General features: G+C 67.6%; 1 protein-coding gene across 13 annotated transcripts in view; it reads left to right on the top strand.

Moving 5' to 3' along the window:
- The window catches only part of TNS1 (tensin 1), a 49115-nt gene that overhangs the window by 7202 nt on the left and 23577 nt on the right, over window positions 1–18336 (top strand). For 3 of the 13 annotated variants that reach the window (XM_068687178.1, XM_068687177.1, XM_068687175.1), the window contains exons 1-14: window positions 7569–7599; window positions 8996–9037; window positions 10535–10584; window positions 10792–10963; window positions 11163–11213; window positions 11357–11479; window positions 11676–11740; window positions 11855–11938; window positions 12055–12167; window positions 12491–12551; window positions 13403–13478; window positions 13568–13697; window positions 13942–14007; window positions 14318–14479. In XM_068687178.1, the coding sequence (XP_068543279.1) occupies window positions 10796–10963; window positions 11163–11213; window positions 11357–11479; window positions 11676–11740; window positions 11855–11938; window positions 12055–12167; window positions 12491–12551; window positions 13403–13478; window positions 13568–13697; window positions 13942–14007; window positions 14318–14479 (1099 nt within the window). In that variant the 5' untranslated portion in view covers window positions 7569–7599; window positions 8996–9037; window positions 10535–10584; window positions 10792–10795. Of the gene's footprint in view, window positions 1–248; window positions 902–7560; window positions 7600–8995; window positions 9038–10534; window positions 10585–10791; window positions 10964–11162; window positions 11214–11356; window positions 11480–11675; window positions 11741–11854; window positions 11939–12054; window positions 12168–12490; window positions 12552–13402; window positions 13479–13567; window positions 13698–13941; window positions 14008–14317; window positions 14480–18336 lie in introns of those variants that run through there. The other 10 variants (XM_068687188.1, XM_068687181.1, XM_068687182.1 and 7 more) reach the window with 9 other exon arrangements.

Genomic DNA, 18336 nt, shown 5'->3' with positions numbered 1-18336 from the left:
TTTTGGGCATGCAGGGTGGGGGACCGAGCTGTCCCCTGTTTGGGGGGGCCAAACAGAAAGGCCCCAAGCTGAGCCCCATGCCCGTGCCCCTGCCACCCCCCCGCCAAGGGCACGGGGACGCCGCCAGCGTCACGCGGGGCGATAAGGCCCCGACCCCGCCGCCCGCCCGGGGCCCCTTGGCACTGGGACGTGCGAGGCGCTGGGCTGGGCTGCTCGGGGAGGGGGGCAAAATTTTGATTTGGGGGTCTGGGGGGGGGTGTGTCCCCCCTCGCCAGCGCCCCTCGCCCCGGGGCCCGGCTCCCGGTTGCCTTTAAGGGCGTTTTTGGGGGAGGCGAGGGGAGTGGGGCTGGGCGTGTGCGTCCGACTTGGAGCGCGCCGGAGAGAGGGAAGAGGAGAAGAAAGAGAGGGAGAAGGGAGAGGAGGGAGGGGAGCGGTGGAAAAAAGCCACCCGGGACCCCCCCGTCCTCCCCCAAGGCTGGGGGCCGGCGCCCCAGGGCCCCCCCCAGCAGCCTTGGGGGTACGGAGGGGCGAGGAGGGGGGGGCTGCAGGGACCCCCTCCCCGGCTCCCCTCCATCGCCGGGGTCCTGCCTGCGGGGAGCGAAACCCTTGGGCTCTCCCCCCCCTTTTTCCCTCCCCTCCCTCCTCCCTCCCTCCTTCCTTCCTTCCTTCTCCGGGCTTGTCCCGGGGAGGGAGGGGGGCTCTGCCTGCAGTCCGCCTTCACGCCTGCCCGCCCGGGCGACGCTGGGCTCCCGCCTGCCCCCGGCCCCCCCCTCCCTCCCCGGTAAACCCCCCCCCCCTCAGCCACCCCCAGAGCCCCCCGGCCAGGTGAGGCTGCGCTGCCGTCCCCCTCGGATGTAGGCAGGCGAGACCCCGGATGGATTTCGGGAGCGTCATGAACCAGGTACAGCCGGGTGCCACGGCACACGGGGGTCCTTGCCCCCCCCTCTTCCTCCCCCAAAACCCCATTAGGGGGACAAACGCTGCGCGGGGCGGCATCTCCTGGGGGCGTGGGGGGGGATCCAAGCGTGACAGCCATGCGGGGAGGGTGCTGCGTGGCTGGGGGACCCCCTCCTGCGCCCCCCCGCACGCTCCGGGTTTGGGGACGCTGCTGGGGGTCGGTGCCCGGAGGGGGTCCCGCAGGGGGTGGGGGCTCAGAGGGGGCAACGCGGGGAGCAGCGTCAAGGGAGGGGGCCAGGGAGAGGGTGCAGGGTGTGGGGGGGTCCATCCCGGACACCCCATGCCCCCTCTCCACGGATGCAGGAGTGGGGGGGGGTCTGGCAGCCGTGTCCCCTCACCGGGGGGGTCACGGGGTGGGCTGCGTATGTGTGGGGACAGCCCCGCAGCGCAGGGGTTAATCCCCCTCCCCGTCCTCCTGCGGGACCGTCAATGGTTAAACCCCGGGTTAATGAGTGGTGAGGGGCCTTGGGGAGGAGGGGGGGGACACCACAGTGGCCTCCTGGCCCCCCCCTCCCACCCCGACGCCGCCCGGGCACGCAGAGGGTTAAATTCGCCAGGGCAGGTCCCGGCGGCGCAGATGTTTTTGGGCTGTGTTCCTGGGAGAGGAAACGGCCGAGCGAGGCATCAGCCGTTTTGTTTTTAAGGGGAAAACAACAAAAAAAAAAAAAAAAAGGAGAACTGCGCAGCCCCGCGCGGGGCCGGGGTCCGTCCCCGGGTGTCCCCCCCGGCTGTGGGTGGTGGGGACAGAGCCGGCAGGGGGGCGGCGGTGGCTGCGTCCCCAGGGTGCTCGTGGAGGGTGCTGGGGTGCGCTCGGGTTTGGGGACGCGTTTTGGGGAGCCAGGGGGGACCCGAGCACGTGCCCTGTGCCCCTGCAGCGCGGTGACACGGAGAGGGCTGCGCTGTCCCTGCTGGGGCACGGCACTGCCGGCGGCCCCCTGCTTGTCCCACGCCACCCTGGTCAATGCCACCCCCTTGGTGACACCCCCGGGGGACACGAGCCCCCGGTGTCCGCTTTGGAGCCTCCCTAGGGCAGCCTCTCCGCGGGCCCCCGCGCCAGGAAGGGCAGGGCTGGCGGTGACGCTTCGTGGGGCCCCGCTCCTCGGGGCTGTGCTCGCCCGTGTCACAGACTTTTGGGGTCCTGAGCCTCACCCCGGGGCCTCACCCCAAACGCTGAGGGCCGGTGGCTCTGTTTGCACCCTGGTTTGTTTGGGGGAGCGGAGCCGGAGGGTTCGCCTGGTGCCAGCCTCCCGCTGGCTTTGCTGTGCCCCGTGGCCAGCCTCGTGCGCCCTGTCCCCGTGGCACCCCAAAACGGTGGCGCCTGTGTCCCCTCAGCCCCCTGCCACCCCTGTAGGAGCAGGGCAGAGCCCCCCAGGTGGCGCAGGAGGGGACGGTTTGGGCACGGGGATCGCGGCCCCACAGGGACTGGGGGTACCCCCGCTGGGCAGTGCCACGCGGGGATCCACTCAGCGACCAATCCTGTGCTGGGATCCCTGCCCTGGCCAATCCCGTGTGAGTATCGGGGATCCAAACAATGCCACAGGGGGGGATCCACGTGCCGACAGCGAGGATCCACTCGCCGACCAATCCCTGCAAGAATCCACTCGCTGGCCGATCCCGCGCGAGGACCTCTCCATCCCAGTCGATCCCCGGGGCCGATTGGGGTCCCCAAGGGGGGACGAGAGCCCTGGGATCCTCCCGCCCCGGTGGCTGGAGCAGGGCGCAGAGACCCCAATCCTATCCGGAGTCCCCGTGCCGGGGCAGGTGGCACCCTGGGGACGGGCATCCCTGCGCCCGCGGGTGGCAGCACCCACGGGTGGCAGCACCCACGGGTGGTGGCCAGGCTGGGAGAGTGGCCACGGGACGGGCGCTGGGGCCGCAGCCAGGCAGGCGCTGGCCTGGCGGGGCGGCCGGTGCCGAAACGTTGCCTTTTTAGGTGCTGGAGCACAGCACGGCCCTACCCGTGGCCGGCCCCGTGCCGAGCCCGGCGCCCGCAGGAGGAGGCAGAGCAGGGCCGGCCCCGCTCTGGGGCACGCCGAGGTGCCCGTGCCGTGCTGCCGACCCCAAAGAGCCCTTTTGCATCCCAAGGAATGTCCAAGGGCACGGCTTCTCCTCCTTCTCCCAGTCCGGCCGCTGCAACCCCTGGGCCGATTGCTCGAAGCCCTTCGGAGCCAGGAGCTGCCCTTATTTGGGTTAAACCCAGCTATTTTGGTTCAATCGAAACCAGTCGGAGTTGGAGGCCCCGCAACTTTCCCGCGCATCCCCTTCCCGGCTCAGCCTGACAAGTGACACGCCACCCGGAGCCCTTGGGGCTGCCACCCTCCCTGCCCCTATTGCCACCTTCCTGGTGGGCCACCGGGGCAGGGGCCATCCCGGACGGGCTCGGCACCGTGGGGCGGCTGCGCGGCGTCCCGGCAGCTCTCCGCTGCCTTCCCTTACATGGTCCCCTCAGGTTTGCTGCCCCGAGCCACCGCGCTGCCAGGGGACGAGGACTTGTTGCCACGAGGGTGTTTACGGGGCCAGCGCTCGGAGGTGTTTGTTGGAAATAGCAGGGGGGAGGTGGGAGGGGAGGGATCCTGCGCTGGTGCTGGGCAGGGAACCGCGTGCCGGGCGCACGGCCCCGCCGTGAGCTTAACCAGGCACCCGCGTGTCACCGGGGTGGCTGGCGGCCTCCGGCTGCAGCAGGGCAGCTGGGGATGTCCCCGGGCTGTGCCACGGTGCCACGGCTCTTGGAGCACTGCGGGTGCTGTTGGAAATCAGTGCTGACCCCAAGGAAGGGCGCTGCTGGGGTTATGGGGGTTTGGGGTGGCTGTGGTGGGGTGCTTGGGGACGGCGTCCCCTTGCCTTCGCGCTGCCCCGTGGTTGGTGCTCATCCTTCCCCTGTGCTTGGGTATGGGGTGAATCCTTTCTGTTCCTGAGCCCTCCTTGTGGCTCTTCTGGGGTTTTAGTGGCCTGAATCAAGGAGGCGTGCAAGGGAGAAATAGGAGCGGGGCGTGTGGGTGCTGCAAGGGGTTCGCCCCGCAGCGAGCCTCCGGGCTGGGGATCGGAGGAGAGCACTTCCCTCCCCGGGTACCGCCAGCATCTCTTGTGCAACGGCTGCAGGGACACGGTGACGCCCAGCCTGTGGCCTCTGCCCTGCTCTGGGAGCGCCTCGGGGCCGGGCACGTGGCGGGGCCGTGGCTCTGGGAAGGGGATGCTCGGAGCAAAGCCTGGGAGCAGCGGGACCTCTGCGCTCCGGCGTCCGCCCAGCTCCTGACTCACCCCCAGCTCCTGACTCATCCCGGCCAAACTGGGGCTCCCGGCACGTCCTGCCCGCAGCCAGTGGCTTTGCAGGACACAGCTGAGGGGCAGAAACCCGAAAAGCAGCCGAGCACTTGCCGTGCTTGGGCGCTGAGCCCCGTTTCTCGGGATCCCCCCGCAAGCGGCTGGGTGCGGGCGCCCCGAGGCTGGCACAACGGGGTGCCCGCAGCGCACCGAGCCTGGGCAGGGTGGGGCTGGGCTGAAGGGGGGGAGCATGGCTGGAAACATGCCGTCCTCCCGCGGGGGACTTGTTGCATAAACAGGAGATTGGCTGCGGCGGCGAGAAACGCACGGGGTGAAATTTGGGGTGGGAGCAGGGAGTGTGGCGGGGAGCGGGCAGGTGGCCGGAGGGGCGCGGAGCCCCGGGGTCGCTCCCCTTCGGATGTGGGGGTGCCACCGCTCTCAGCCTTGTCCTTTCGGGGAGGTGATGCACAGCTGGGACGTGGGGTGGCACACAGCTCAGGGGACTGCTCTCGGGGGACAGAGGTCCCCTGCGGGGTGACATGGCGCTGGGTGCAAGGGGGGAGCCGGGGTGACTCCTCTCCACGCATCCTCTGGTGCCACCCCAGCTGTGTTCTGTGGGACAGTGACTGAGCCACTGAGTCACTGAGTCACCGTCCTCTTTGGCAACTGCACGTCCCACCCTCTGCCCAGCTCTTGTGGCTTTACGGGAGGGGATCGTCCTCCCCATGGCCCCGGGGGAGGCCATGTGTCTCCCCTTTGAGTGTCTCCACCGTGCCAGGGAGCGCACCGGGTGCGCGCTGGCTCCCGCCGCTGCTCCTGGCACCGCAAGGGTCAGCACCGGCCCGGATATCAGACGGCTCGGGCTTGTTTATCAGAGCTCCTGGGGAAGGGAAAAACAAAAACCGCCACCCAAAGGAAGGGATATGCGTCAGCGATGGGCCTGTGTAACCCACCGGCAGCTGGGCGGGCTGTGCCACGGGCCGAGGGCCAGTGCTTGCCCGGCCCCGGGAGCAACAGCGCAGCATCCTCGCGTCCCGCAGCCCAGCCAGGGGACCCCCGGAGTCCCCGTGGGTGTTTGCTGTGTGCTGGATGTCCCAGGGGCGTGAAGTTTCTGCAGATGTTGTGCCAGCAGGCGGCTGGATGCAGGGGGAGCCCCTTGGCACCCCCCAAGTGCAGGATGTGCTCCGTGCCCAACCCTTTACGAGACATCAGGGAGCCCCCACGGGCCGCGTTGGAGAACCTTGGGCTGGGCTTCACCTTCGAGGAGAGGCCGGGGTCTCACGGCGGGGACCCTTTGGAAGGGCTGCGACCTGGGGGGGTGCAGGGCTTGGGGGTGGGCGGCCGCCCCGCTGCGCCTCGTTCCTCGCATTCCTGGGCAGGGCTGCCGGGCGGAGGGGTCGCAGCGGCGGGAGCCGGGCGGCAGGAATGCAAACACCGGCAGGGGGGGGGGAGAAGAAAGGCGGCTGTGTCTGCTGCAGCCCGGCAAACCTGGCCGGGGGGTGCATGAGACCCCCTGCCTTATCCCCCAAACCCCGGCAGCAGGGGACGTGGGGGTCCCTGGGGATGGCGGTGGCGCCGTCACCTGTGTGGTCCCTGAGCGTTTCCCTTCGTCTCATGGACACAGGGGCAGGACAGGCAGCGAGGGGCAGGGGGATGAGGGGACGGGTGCAGGGCTCGCCGTTGCCAAGCCCGGCTGAAAGCTCAGCCCCTTGCTCGCAGCCCCGCTGCCACCAGCTGGGGTGCCTCGGGGACAGGAGGGATGCTGCTGTGCCGCTGGGTCGGGAGCTCGGCTTCCCAAGGAAGGGCTGTGCTGCCCGGCTCGGGGGCTGCTCTCTTCTCCTGCAACCCAAGAGCTCGTTTTAGCCAAGCTGGAGAGGGGCAGAAACTTAAAATGGTGTTGGGCTCCTGCCGGCCTCCTAAAACTGCCTTTCTGGGATGAGAGAGAGACAGGCGGTGTCGGTGCCTCCTGTGAATGGGAGGAGAGGTGCCGGCTGAGCACAACCCCATATTAGTCATCGGAGAATCCACCGGGGCAGGGAATTATGACCACGGACACCCCCCGAAGCTTCTGCAGCTGAAGGAGCATCTGGAGCCTGAAAGCTTGGCGCGGAAACCAGGGGGCGGGTGGGCACGCGCCCTACCTGTCCTCAGCGCCCTTGTGTCCCGTGGCGGGGGGAGCGGAGCGGCTCCCCCTGTTCCCCCCATCGTTAGCCTCAGGAATTGGGGTTCTGGGGGTGCCGGGGTGTGGGGGAACCTGTGTGAGCATCCCTTTGGGGGGGCGGGTGTGGGGCGCAGCGTGGGGCGCAGCGCGGCCCCGTGCCGGCCCCGTCCGCGGCGGCTCGCTGCCGGAGAACATTCCAGGGAGGCTGGCGTGGGGCCAGCGCCGCGGGGCAGGGAAAGGGGCCTTTTATGGAAGCGTTTCTGCATTAGAATAAAATCATAATAATAATGCGCAGGGGAAGGGAGCGGGAGGAGGAGGAGGAGGAGGAGGAGGAACCCCCGAACAAAACACGAAGGCGGGACGGGAACGGTCCGGCGGCTGGAGAGGGAGGGGGCACCTTTAGGATCTGGCTGCTCACAGCGGGGTTTTGCCCCAAACCTGCTTTTTGCAGCCCGTGGCAAGGGAGGAAGAGTGGGGTGCAAGGGGTCCCCGTGCCGTGGTGCTTGGGGACCAGCCCCGGTGTGGTGTTGGGCGTCAGAGCTCAGCACCTCGAGGCATCAGTGCCTGGGACGGGGCAGGGGGTGGCTTAATGGGGTCACTGCTCCCTGGGGACACATGTTGGGAGTATAGGGGACGAGGTGCCCTGAATCACAGCCTCTCACCACCACCAGCATCCCCAGTCCTCCACGGGGCTGCAGCAGCTCCTGGTGCTGCTCCCGGCCCCGACAAACAAGGCGCTGCCTCTCCCAGCGTGGCGGCGGCGCGCTGCTGCTTCCCAGCGCGCTGGGGCGCACGCAAAACCCAAGGTTAATTGTCAGTAATTGCCGCTGGTAATTAAGGTAACAATAGCTGGGCTGTTCGGCTGGCGTCTGCAGAAGCGCTCACGAGGCCGGGCTGGGTTTTGTTCCAGCAACCTGGGGCTGGGGCTGCCCCTGCCCGGCCGAGGACGTGTGGCACTGCCACCGGCACAGGGCGTCCCTAGGATGTCCCCTAATCCTCCCCTGTCCCTACAGGAGCCCAGCCGTGACCTCGGGACGGTGCCCGTGCTCCTGCCCGTGGGTTTGGTGTCCCCATCGCTCCCTGCTGGGTGCTGGCTCTGCCCCGGGGGACGCTGCGCCCTGTCCCCTTCCCGTGCCGGGCTCTGCGGGGGATTAATTCGTGCCCTCTCTGTTCCCTTGCAGGCTGCCACCCCGTGCGCCCCCGCGGTCAACTATGAGCTGGTAAGTGCCCCCCACCCCGCGTGGAGCCATCCCCGGACCCCCAGAGCTGGGGCTTTTTGGGGAGAGGGCTGGCACGGGCCCTGAGGAGGACAGGCGGGTGGGACGTGACCGGCTCAGGCTCTGGTGTCCCCTGGAGCTGGGGGCCTCCCCTCCCGGCTTGGAGCGGGTTTCTTGCACGCCCGGAGATGGCTCTAGCAGATGTGCCTTTGGCTGCGGGCGCCCAAGGCCGCGCGTTAGCGTCCCTTGCTATTGTCACCCCCTTTCTTTTGTCCCCCCCCGGGACCGTTTATGAGCCGACAGATGTGCACAGCGCTGGATGGAGGCTGGGGGGCATCTGGGGTGACATGAACCCGGGGCTTTGGGCAGCCTGGCACGGTGCCGGGTGCCTGTGCCCCCCCAGGGCACCCCGTGGCACAGAGGATGCTCAGCAGGGCCCCCGCCAGCTCACAAGGGCGGCGCGTGAGCAGGGCCCCCTCGGTGGTTATCTGCCCCGGGTTTAATCTCCGCCTGCACCGCCTCGGGCACTTATCGTTGGCAGAAACGTGTTGGCTGCCAGCTGGGACCGTTACTGCGGCTTCAGGAGGAAATGGAAAGGGGTTTGCCCCGCTGCCAGGGCTGGAGGTGGCAGCGCTGCCCCTATCCTTGGGGTCTGGGCACTGCTGGCCCCTGGCCCCCTTTTCGAAGCTCCAGAGGCCGCAGGAGACATCTCACCAAATGTACCCCTTCCTCAGCATCCCCTGCCCCGCGGGGACCCTCGCTGTGCCCCCACAGCACCATGGAGCTGTGCAGAGGGGTGACCCCAGGCAGGCAGTGCGGGGCTCGTGCCGTTGTTTTCCCCGTTGCATCGCGGCCCTACAACGCCCAGCGCCCGCTTCGGGGGGCCACGGCGGAGTCTGGGGGCTGCTTTTCTTCTTGTAAATCACCGCAGCGCTCCCACCTCACCCGTGGGTTGTGGGGTGAGGAGGGATGTGGGAAGCATCCGTCCCTTTTGGGGGATTTGGCCCTGGGGGATGCCGGAGGGGTGTCGGGGTGTGGGTGCTCTCCGTCTGTGACCGTGGCCCCGTGGGGGGCAAGCTGCTGCGAGGCAGGGGGGCAGTGCCCTCGGCCCCCATCAGGGCTCCGTGTCACCCCCGTGCCACGCTTGGGTTTCGAGGGATTCCCGGCTTTTAGGAAGAACGGACACGTCCTTCCCACGGGGCCGCGGGCAGGGAAGGAAACGGCACGGCGGAGCGCTTCCTAGGAAGGGCCAGAAATAGCCGGGGGGGAACTTCTGACCCCGGCCTCCACTCTCTGTGTGTGTGCGCGCGTCTCTCACCCTCTCTCTCTCTCCCGTTCTCTCCTTCTCCCTGTCTCCTTTCCCTCATTTCCCCCTCTCCTCCTGCCTGTCCGCCCGCAGCCGTCCCCAGGGGAGAGCATCACCCAGCAGGCGGACACCCCGGTAAGTGCCCTGTGCCGGGGGGGCCTGGCCTCCCCCTCGAGACATCGCTGGGGATGTTTCATGCCTGTCCTCTCGCCGCAAGCCACCCCGCAGCCACAACCCCTCAGCCTGCTCCCGAGGCCCCCCCCGGTGCCGTGGGGACCCCCCCGTGCCCGGGACCGTGCCCGGGGCGAGCGGCGGAGGCGGTGGCAGAGCCCGGTGGAGAGGCCCTGGAGAGGAGGCCGGGGCTTTTGCCTCAAAGCCGGCTTTCCTGTCCAAGAGCTGGGGATCCGTTATTTAATCTGTGGACATGAAATTGCTAAGACAGTGTAGACAAACGGCCTGCCAAAGTCAACGCAGACGGCTTCCCCCTGCTCGCCTGCCTCCGCGCGCACCGGGGCTGGGATGGAGCGGGCCCCGGGTGGGGATGGAGGATGGAGATTGGCCGTGAGGAAGAGGAGATGAGAGCCTTCCTCACCTGGGAGGCTGCTTGTCCCGTCCTTGTGGTGGTTCAGGTCACGTCTCCAGCTCTTGATGAACAGGAGAGAGGGAACCCAGGGCTGGGAAAGTCCAGCAGGGAGCTCTTTGGAGCGCTCTTTGCCAGCTTTGCTTCTCCTGGGGAGTTTTCTGGTCTTCCTGCGCCCTTTCTTGTGGTTCACGTCGCCCTGCCAGCGGCTGGGGGCGGGTGGGACCTGTGGGTTCCGGATGGTGCCAAGAGCCTGGGGACATGCTGAGGTGACAGGAGAGGGGGCAGCTTGGGATGGGGACCCCAGGTCCCTGCTCCCGAGGGTCTCCGCGGCACCAATTCCACCCAGAGGGGCTCGGGCAGGGATGCTGAGCCCCCGGGCAGCTCATCGGGGAGGCCGTCGGCCACCCCAAACCTCCCACGGAGCTCCACCGGGCACCGTGACCTTGACGGGACCGGCTGGGGACGCAGGAGCCGCAGCGGGAGGTGATGTTGGTTGCCAAACCTGCCCCGGGCTGGGTCATGTCTCGGGACCCCACGGGGTGGTGGCACGTCCTGCAGCTCCGCATCGGCCGGTGGATGGGGTTCGGGTCCTTCCCGGGGCTCGGGAGGTGCTGCCCGTGCGAGATGAGTCTTTAAAGGCCTCCTGCTCGTTAGCGAGAGATACTAAAACTAATGAGGTGTGAGTGTGTTTTCCCTCAGCGGGTTTTTTTTGGAAACCCTGCTTTGTTTTTCGGCTGAGGTCACGAAGTCGCCCAACAAACGGGCTGCAGATGAAATTCTTGAGGCCGGAGAAGACGCATAAATAGAAGTTTCCTGCTCGGAGAGCTCAAACATTTCCTCCCGGCGTTCGGCGTGGTGGAGCCGGGGCCAAAGCAAACGGCGCTGCCCGGCCATGCGAGCCTCCCGCGGGCTGCGATGGGGTGCTTGGTGGCACCGGGATGGGGCTTGGTGCGCCGGGGATGGATGCGCCAGCCTTGGCGTTGCCCCTGGGGACATTCGGCCCCTCCGGAGCCACGGCAGTAACTCGCTTTTCCTCTCTGGTTCTTTAGGACACCACGAAATCCCCCAGGAGCGGGCAGTCACGCCGCAAAGCGTCCAGGTAGAGTCCACGTGGGGACGGGGACCTGCGGTGATGGGGCCACAACGACACCTGGGAGCGGGGAAAAAAAACCCACGGGAAGCCCGACCCCGGCGTCCCCACCTGTCCCAGCCCATGCCCCGCAACCCAAGCGGCTGTGCCGGGTGGGCAATGTCACCGTGTCCCCTCGGTGCCATGTCCTGATGGTGATCCCCTTCCCTCGCCCAGGAGCATGAGCGTGACGGCGGCGATGGAGAGCAGCTGCGAGCTGGACCTGGTGTACATCACGGAGCGCATCATCGCCGTCTCCTACCCCAGCGCGGCCGAGGAGCAGAGCTTCCGCAGCAACCTGCGCGAGGTGGCCCACATGCTGAAGTCCAAGCACGGGGACAACTACGTGGTGAGGGACCCCGGGAAAGGGGCTGGGGTTTTGGGAGGAATTAAGGCGCTGCGTCCTCGCCGCCGGCTGGTCTCCATCCCGCTGTGCTGAGCCGGAGAGGGAGGCTCTGTGCACGGACGTGGAGGTGTTTTTTTTTTTTTGTGGGAGGGTTGCTGGGGAGGAAGGTGTCCCCTCACTCTGTTTTTCCTCTTCCCTGAAGCTTTTCAATCTGTCCGAGCGGAGACACGACATCAGCAAGCTGCACCCCAAGGTGGGTCGTGCCCGCGGGGAGCGCGGGGCTTTGGGGGCTGGGGAAATCTGTGGGACCAGCTCCTGCTGCAAGCTCCTGGGGGCGTGGATGTGACCCCCGGCTGTGTCCCACCCACTCCCCCCCCTCCCCAATTCCTCACCCAGGTGCTGGATTTCGGCTGGCCCGACCTGCACACCCCGGCGCTGGAGAAGATCTGCAGCATTTGCAAAGCCATGGACACGTGGCTGAACGCGGGGGGGCACAACGTGGTGGTGCTGCACAACAAGGTGGGCTGCGGCCCGTCCCCAAAACGGGGAGGGACACGGGGGCTGGGGTGGGGTCCTGAGCACCCCAAGGGGTGCAGGGAGCCGGTGGCTCGTGGCTCGGTGTGCCAGCATCCTGTGGGTGCGTGGTTATATGGGATGGAGCGTGGGTGCTGGGGGGTGACGCCAACCCCCGTGCTGACCCTTTTTGCTGTCACAGGGGAACCGCGGCCGGCTGGGGGTGGTGGTGGCAGCCTACATGCACTACAGCAACATCTCAGCCAGGTGAGAGCCGTACCCGGCCCCGGGGCACCCCGACCCGCTGCCCCCACGTGGGGATGGTGCCGGTGCCGGTGCCACCGCCTCCCTTCTCCCCTCACCATCTCCTTGTCCCCGCAGCGCCGACCAGGCTCTGGACAGGTTTGCCATGAAGCGCTTCTACGAGGACAAGGTGGTGCCGGTGGGCCAGCCCTCCCAGAGGAGGTGAGTCCTGGGGGGCGTCCACAGCCCAGGTTTCACCCCGTGGTTGTGCCGGGGGGGGGGTGAGGGCTGCGGCACAGCCCCTGACCTCCCCATCCCATCCCGTCCCGTCCCCGCAGGTACATCCACTACTTCAGCGGGCTGCTGTCCGGCAGCATCAAGATGAACAACAAACCCCTCTTCCTGCACCACGTCATCATGCACGGCATCCCCAACTTCGAGTCCAAAGGCGGTACGGTGCCCCCAGCCCTATCCAGCCCCATCCAGCCCCATCCATCCCCATCCAGCCCCATCCAGCCCCATCCAGCCCCATCCATCCCAATCCATCCCCGTCCAGCCCCCTCCATCCAGCCCCATCCAGCCCCGAGCATCCCTCTCTGCCCACCCCAGCGCAGCCCCAGCTGTTGCCCGCGGCCGGTGGCCCCAGCGGGGAGCGGCTGTTTGCCTTGGCTCCTTCCCTGTTTGGATTTCTCCCCCGTGACTAAGCCCTGCCCCGGCCCCTCCGCCCCGCCGGCTAACAACGTGCGCCTTCTCTCCCCCGCTGATGTCTTCCAGGTTGCCGGCCCTTCCTCAAGATCTACCAGGCCATGCAGCCCGTCTACACCTCGGGGATCTAGTAATTATCCTGGGGAGGGGGGCTCACATCTTGGGGGGGTGATGGAGACATCCAAGACCAAGCCCCCTGCGGTCCCGGTCCCGCTGCTCAGCCCTTTTGGTTCCCACCGGCCTCGGGAGAGAAAAAAAAGAGGCTCCCCGTTTTCTTAGAGGCTGTAACTGGTTATACTGGGCCGTACTGGGCCATACTGGGCAGTGTTGCTGTGGGGGGGGGCTGTAGTGACTCTGCACATCAGCAGAGGGAGCCTGGGGCTGTGCGGAGCCTGGGTCCGGGGACACCTCGCCCTCCCTGGGGACACGGAGGCGTTGGGGCCAGAGGGATGCTCCTCCCGTGGGGTTACAGAGCGATGTGACATGAGGCACCCTCCCAGGGCTGGTTCGTCCTCCCTATAGCAATCCTATAGGGCTGACACCCTGCCAGCCCCCCCATCCCTCATCCCTGGTGGCCTTCTTCACCCCAAAGAAGAGCTCCCCACAATTTCACCTCCCCACTGTTCACCCCAACACCATGTCCCGGTGCTGCCGCCCGGGGCAGGGTCTGTGCCCCCATTCCCAGCCCCACCAGCACCAGGATCCCAAGGAGCAGGCACAGGGGAAGGCCAAGGAGCTCATTTCTCAGCTGCCCAATTCCCACTGCGGGTCCCCCCGGCGCCTGGCCCCCCTTCTTCCCGCGTCCCCCAGTGCCAAACGTCGCCGCCACCGCTCGCAGGCGGCCCCCGGGGTGTTTGTGGGGTGCAGGAGGGGAAACTGAGGCAGGGGGGCATCTCCTGGGATGGAATGGGGCAGGAGGAGTCGGGGTGCTGTGGGGTTTCTGTGCTGCCACCCGTGTCCACGTGCCGTCCCTCTCCGCAGCAACGTGCAAGGGGACAGCCAGACGGGCATCTGCATCACCATCGAGCCCGGGCTGCTGCTGAAGGGCGATATCTTGGTAAGGAGCCCGTCCCCCGCTGCTCCTCGTGTCCCGGGGGATCCTGGTAACCGGGGGGGACTCGTCCTCATCCCCGTTCCTCCCCGCAGCTCAAGTGCTACCACAAGAAGTTTCGCAGCCCGACCCGCGACGTGATTTTCCGCGTGCAGTTCCACACGTGCGCTGTGCACGACCTGGACATCGTCTTCGGCAAGGAGGACCTGGACGAGGCGTTCCGAGGTAACCACGCTGCCCTCTTCTCTCCTGCCAGTTTTCGGCTCCTCCTGCGGCCCCGAGGCTGCTCCCGTTGCTGGGATGTCTGGGCACCCCGCTGGTGGGGAGCACAATCCATCCTGGCAGCATCACCCCAAATCCGGGCATCGTTGCCCAAGGAAAACCTCTCCCTGAGCTGGCCGGGGCAGCTTTGGGCACATTTTGCTTGGTGGGACAGATGGGGACGGTCTCTTTGCTCTCTCCCTGCCAGATGACCGCTTCCCCGAGTACGGGAAGGTGGAGTTCGTGTTCTCCTATGGCCCCGAGAAGATCCAAGGTACGGCGCACCCTGCGGGGAGCACTCCCTGCCCCAAAAAGCCCACGCTCTGTCAGTCCATCCGCCTGTCCCCAGGCGACCCCAAAAACCCCAGCCAGCCACGTACACCTCGTCTGTGCGTTCTGCTGTACCCCCCAGCCCACCCGTCCCTCTTGGTGCCCCCGTTCCTATATCTATACCCCCACTTCTCTCCCAAAAGTGGGAGAAAGCCCCATCTGTGACGCTCCTCCCTTACCCCCTGTGCCTCCCCCTTTTTCCCTCACCCCATCCCACCCGTGCCGTCCCGCCCGCCCGCCCCTCATCCTCCCAGGCATGGAGCACCTGGAGAACGGGCCCAGCGTCTCCGTGGACTACAACACCTCCGACCCGCTCATCCGCTGGGATTCCTACGAGAACTTCAACATCCAGCGCGAGGACAGCGCCGAGGGAACCTGGGCCGAGCCTCCGCTGCCTGCCAAGCACCTGGAGAAAGGTCAGGGCCGCGGGCGGCTCACGGGGCCCCCGGGATGTTGCCGTGCCTCGGTTTCCCCTTGCCGGGGACGAGGACGCCTCGCTGTCCCCGCGCTGTCTGCTTGGAGCTGGGAGAAGGTCCCCGAGCCCCCCGCTTGGCTGCTGCATGCTGGCTGCCCTCGCCTGCTCTCCAAGGACAGGGCGTGCTTGTATTTTAGACATATTGAGGGTGCCGAGCCCGCGTCCTGGTGGCCAAAGCACCTGTGGCCGAGCAGATGCCTGAATTTTCCTGGCCGTCCCCGGGGCAGGGACAGCTGCGGTGCCCGGCGTCCCTGAAGGTCACCGGCTGTGCCGGCTGCGAACCTTGGGTGGCTTCGCCTGCCCCGTCCCCGCAGGGGTCTCGTCCTGGCAGGCTGCCTTTGGGGTGGGGGCGCACAGCTCTGCCCCGTGTGGGGTCTCCGTGGAGAAGGGGGACCCCCCCGCGATCCTCCTCCCGCTGGCTTTTGGTGGCGAGCCTCCTGTCTGGTTGGCAGCGGGGATCTGGCAGTTTTGCCGTCTCTTTTCCCCCCCCTCTCCAGCTCGGTTTCCTTCCTCCCTCGCTCTCCGGTGGGTGGGCAGGCCGGCGGGGCGGCCGCGGGGGCCCACGTGCGCCATGGGGCCGGGATCGGGGCTGGCGGTGCGAGGGGTCGGTGTTTATGGTTGTTCTGGCCTTATTTGGGCAGGGAATCGCACGCCGGCATTTTTTGGCACACCAGGCGTGAGCGAGCGGCGGCGGCGGCGGCAGCGGTGGGGCGGAGGGGTGAGAGGAGGGGGGGGGACGACCTAGGCTGGCACGAGGCGTGGGGGGGGGACGGGACCAGAGCCCCGGGGTGGGATCAGCCGCCGCGCCGCTCCTTTGCCACTGCCGCTCCCCGCCGCCCGGCGAAGGCTCCCCGAGGAGGTGGCAACCAGGGAATTCGGGATCACCCGCGAACCGGTGGGTTCCCCCCGCCCCGTGCCGCGTCTCCGCCGCCCCCCCGTGCCCGCCACCCTCGCCGTGGCTCTGCTTGGGGACCAGGCTGGGCAGCGAGGGGGGTGCTGAGCTGGGTGGGATGGGAGGAAGGGCCCCGAGGGGCAGGGGGGGATTTGAACCCCCAGGACTGGGTTTTTGGCACGGAGGGTACCCAGGGTACCTTCTCCAGGTCCCTGCTGCCCTGTGGGTGTCTGTGAGGTCGGGGTGTGGGGGACACCCCCGTCCCCATCCTGCCACACCTCATGTGCCCCCGCGTGGCTCCGCCTGCCCTCCTTCGCCCTCCTCAGAGGGGTTGTGGGCTTGGTGCCGGCTCCGTGACGAGTTCCCACCAGCGTCCTGGCAGCCGTCGCTGCCGTGGTGGCTCTTCCCTGTGGCTGTTTTTGGGGTGGGCAAAGCTGGATACGTGATGGTGCAGAGGGGGGGGACACCGGGCTCGGGACACCCCTGGGGCAGCGCGAGGTGATGCCAAAGGGCCACGGATGCGTCTCCAACCCAGCAGCTCCCCATAACCGCAACCCCTTGGACCCATTCACCCCGCTGCACCCCTTGTCCATCCTTCCCCTGCCTCCCTCCTCCGTACCAGCCCCGTTCCCGCTTCGGGCCAGCCCTGCCCGGCCCCGCTTTGTGCTGCCGAGGCCGGGCCAAGCCCAACATCTGCAGGGGACTTGCTAAATCCCCACCTGAGTAATGCTGCTGGCGCCGCGCTCGGCCGCGCTCAGGCGCGTGCGCTCCCCTCCTGATTGATGTACCCTTTGGCTGGCTCGGAGGGGACTGGGTGTACCCGGGGGGGGTACAGTCAGGGGGGCACCACCTCCCCAAGGCCAGCCCTGGCTGGGAAACCTCCTGGGGTTATGCTGGTGCCCTCCTCCTCCCGCCTGGTCTCCCCGTCCCGTGCTAGTGGACACCCGCGCACCTTTCCGTGGGTCACCGCGTCCCCAGCTGGGGTCACCGCCACGGGTTTGTCCCCCCCACTGCGGGGCTGGATCCTGCCTCCAGGGGGGCCGCCAGGAGCGCGGAGGAGCGGGGAGCCACCCGGGGCCAGGCCGGGGCTGTTAAAGCCATCGTGGAGCTGCCGGGCTGCGGCGCTCCCCCCGCGGCTGGCTCCGTCCCCTGGCCGGGCTCTGCGGGGAGGGGAGCCGCTGGCTCTGCTCTCGCCTTCGCCAGCTGACTAAAGCCGAAGGAATCCGCTTCCCCCTCCCCAGCCCGCCCATCTCCGCCGCCCTGCGCTCCGACCGCCGCGAGGTAAGGGCTCAGCGGGTGGGTTTTTGGGGGGCACGCGGGGCTCGCACCCTGCTGCTGGGCAGCGGGGACCCGGCTAGGCTGGAGCTGGGTCCGCAGTGAGGCTGTCCTCCTTTCTTTTGGGTTATTCCCCGAAAGGGGAAAATGCTGGAGCATCCGTGGGCTCGTCTGGATGTTTGGGTTGGGCACGCGAGCCGGCAGCTGCTCCCGAGGCAGGGGCCGTCCTCTGACCTGATATTTTGGGGTGGAGAAGCGGGGACTGCGGGGCTGCGGGCCAGCAGGGCGCACAGCAGGGCTGTGGGCTGGGTGCCCGGCAGGCACTGGAAGCTCAGCCCCTTCTCCTTCTCCTTCTTCGAGTCCTTAAAGTCCAAACCCGCTGGGGGCAGGTGTGCGTGTTTGGGGTCCTTGGCCTGCCCTCCCGTGGGTGCCCAGGGCTGTGGGACCTGGGGGAAAAGAAGAAAAAGGTGTAAAACGGGGAAAAGAAGGTTTGCAAAGATGCTAGCTTGGTGCGTGCCACTGTCTGGAGGATATGGGGCTCTGAGTCGGGGGCCTGGCTGGAAAAGGGAAGGTGGGAAATGGTCATTTTGGGGGGAAGAGAGTGCAGAACTTGCATTTTGGATGGAGCTGGAGCGTGGCCACTGGGAGGGGAGAGGGGTTTGGCCATGAGGGGTTTCTGCTCCTCTTGAGCCGGGCGTTTATGAAGGAGAAACTCAGGACTCCAGCCCCCTCAAAGCACCCCGTGGGGCCCAAAAGGCCATCCCCCTCCCACCCCAAAATGCGTCCTGGCTTCCTGGGGACAGGTGTGACACGGCGTGGGAGCTGGGCAGGGCTGGGGGGCTCAGGCTGGGGGGTCCCCAAGGGGCTGGGGTCCCCTCCAGCGGGGTGATGCGCTCTGTGCCAGGCTGGGGAGGGGGGCGTCCATCCGTCCATCCGTCCGTCCGCGGTGCCTAAGAAATGGTTAACGCAGCGCTGCCCGTGGAGGAAGTAGTTAATATTCATAACTAGGAGTTAATATTCATAACTAGGAGTTAATATTCATAACTAGGAGTTAATATTCATAACTAGGAGCCCTCTTTCTGTCCGGCCGTCCTCCCTGTCCTCCTCCCTGCCCTCCCTCCGTGCCGTCTCGCCCCTCGCCGGGTTAACCGGGGCTGGGGCTCGGTGCCGGCAGCCCCCGGCCACCTCCCCGCTGCCTCTCCCCGGTGTGGTCTGGGCGGAGGGGAGGGATCCGACCCGACACCTCCTCGCCTCCAGCCTCCTCCGTCCTTGCCTCCAACCTCCTCCGTCCCCGTCCCGCTGCCTCCTCTCCTCCGTCCTCCCCTCGCTCCCCCGCCGGCCGCCGCTGCGCCCAGCTCGCGGGGCTGAGCCCCCCTCCGGTCCCCCCCTTTGCGCTCGGGGTGCCCCGAAGTTGGCCCCGGGGACGCGGCGCTGGGGAGGGGATAGCTCGGCGAGAGGGAAAGCAAAGCCAAAGGGACAAACGCCAGCCAAAGCCAGCCCCAGCCGTCGGCTCCTGTCCTGGACGGACGCACGGAGCCGGCTGCGGACGCCGCTCGAGCTGCCGCCAGCTCCCCTGGAAGGCTCTGGTGCTGGAAGGAGCGAAGGAAAGGGATTTTGCCACCCGCTCCTTC

This window comes from Anas acuta, chromosome 6, assembly GCF_963932015.1.
Source record: "Anas acuta chromosome 6, bAnaAcu1.1, whole genome shotgun sequence".
Lineage (NCBI taxonomy): Eukaryota > Metazoa > Chordata > Aves > Anseriformes > Anatidae > Anas > Anas acuta.
The sequence above is the reverse complement of the archived record's forward strand: the minus strand, read 5'-3'. Positions and strand labels throughout refer to the sequence as shown.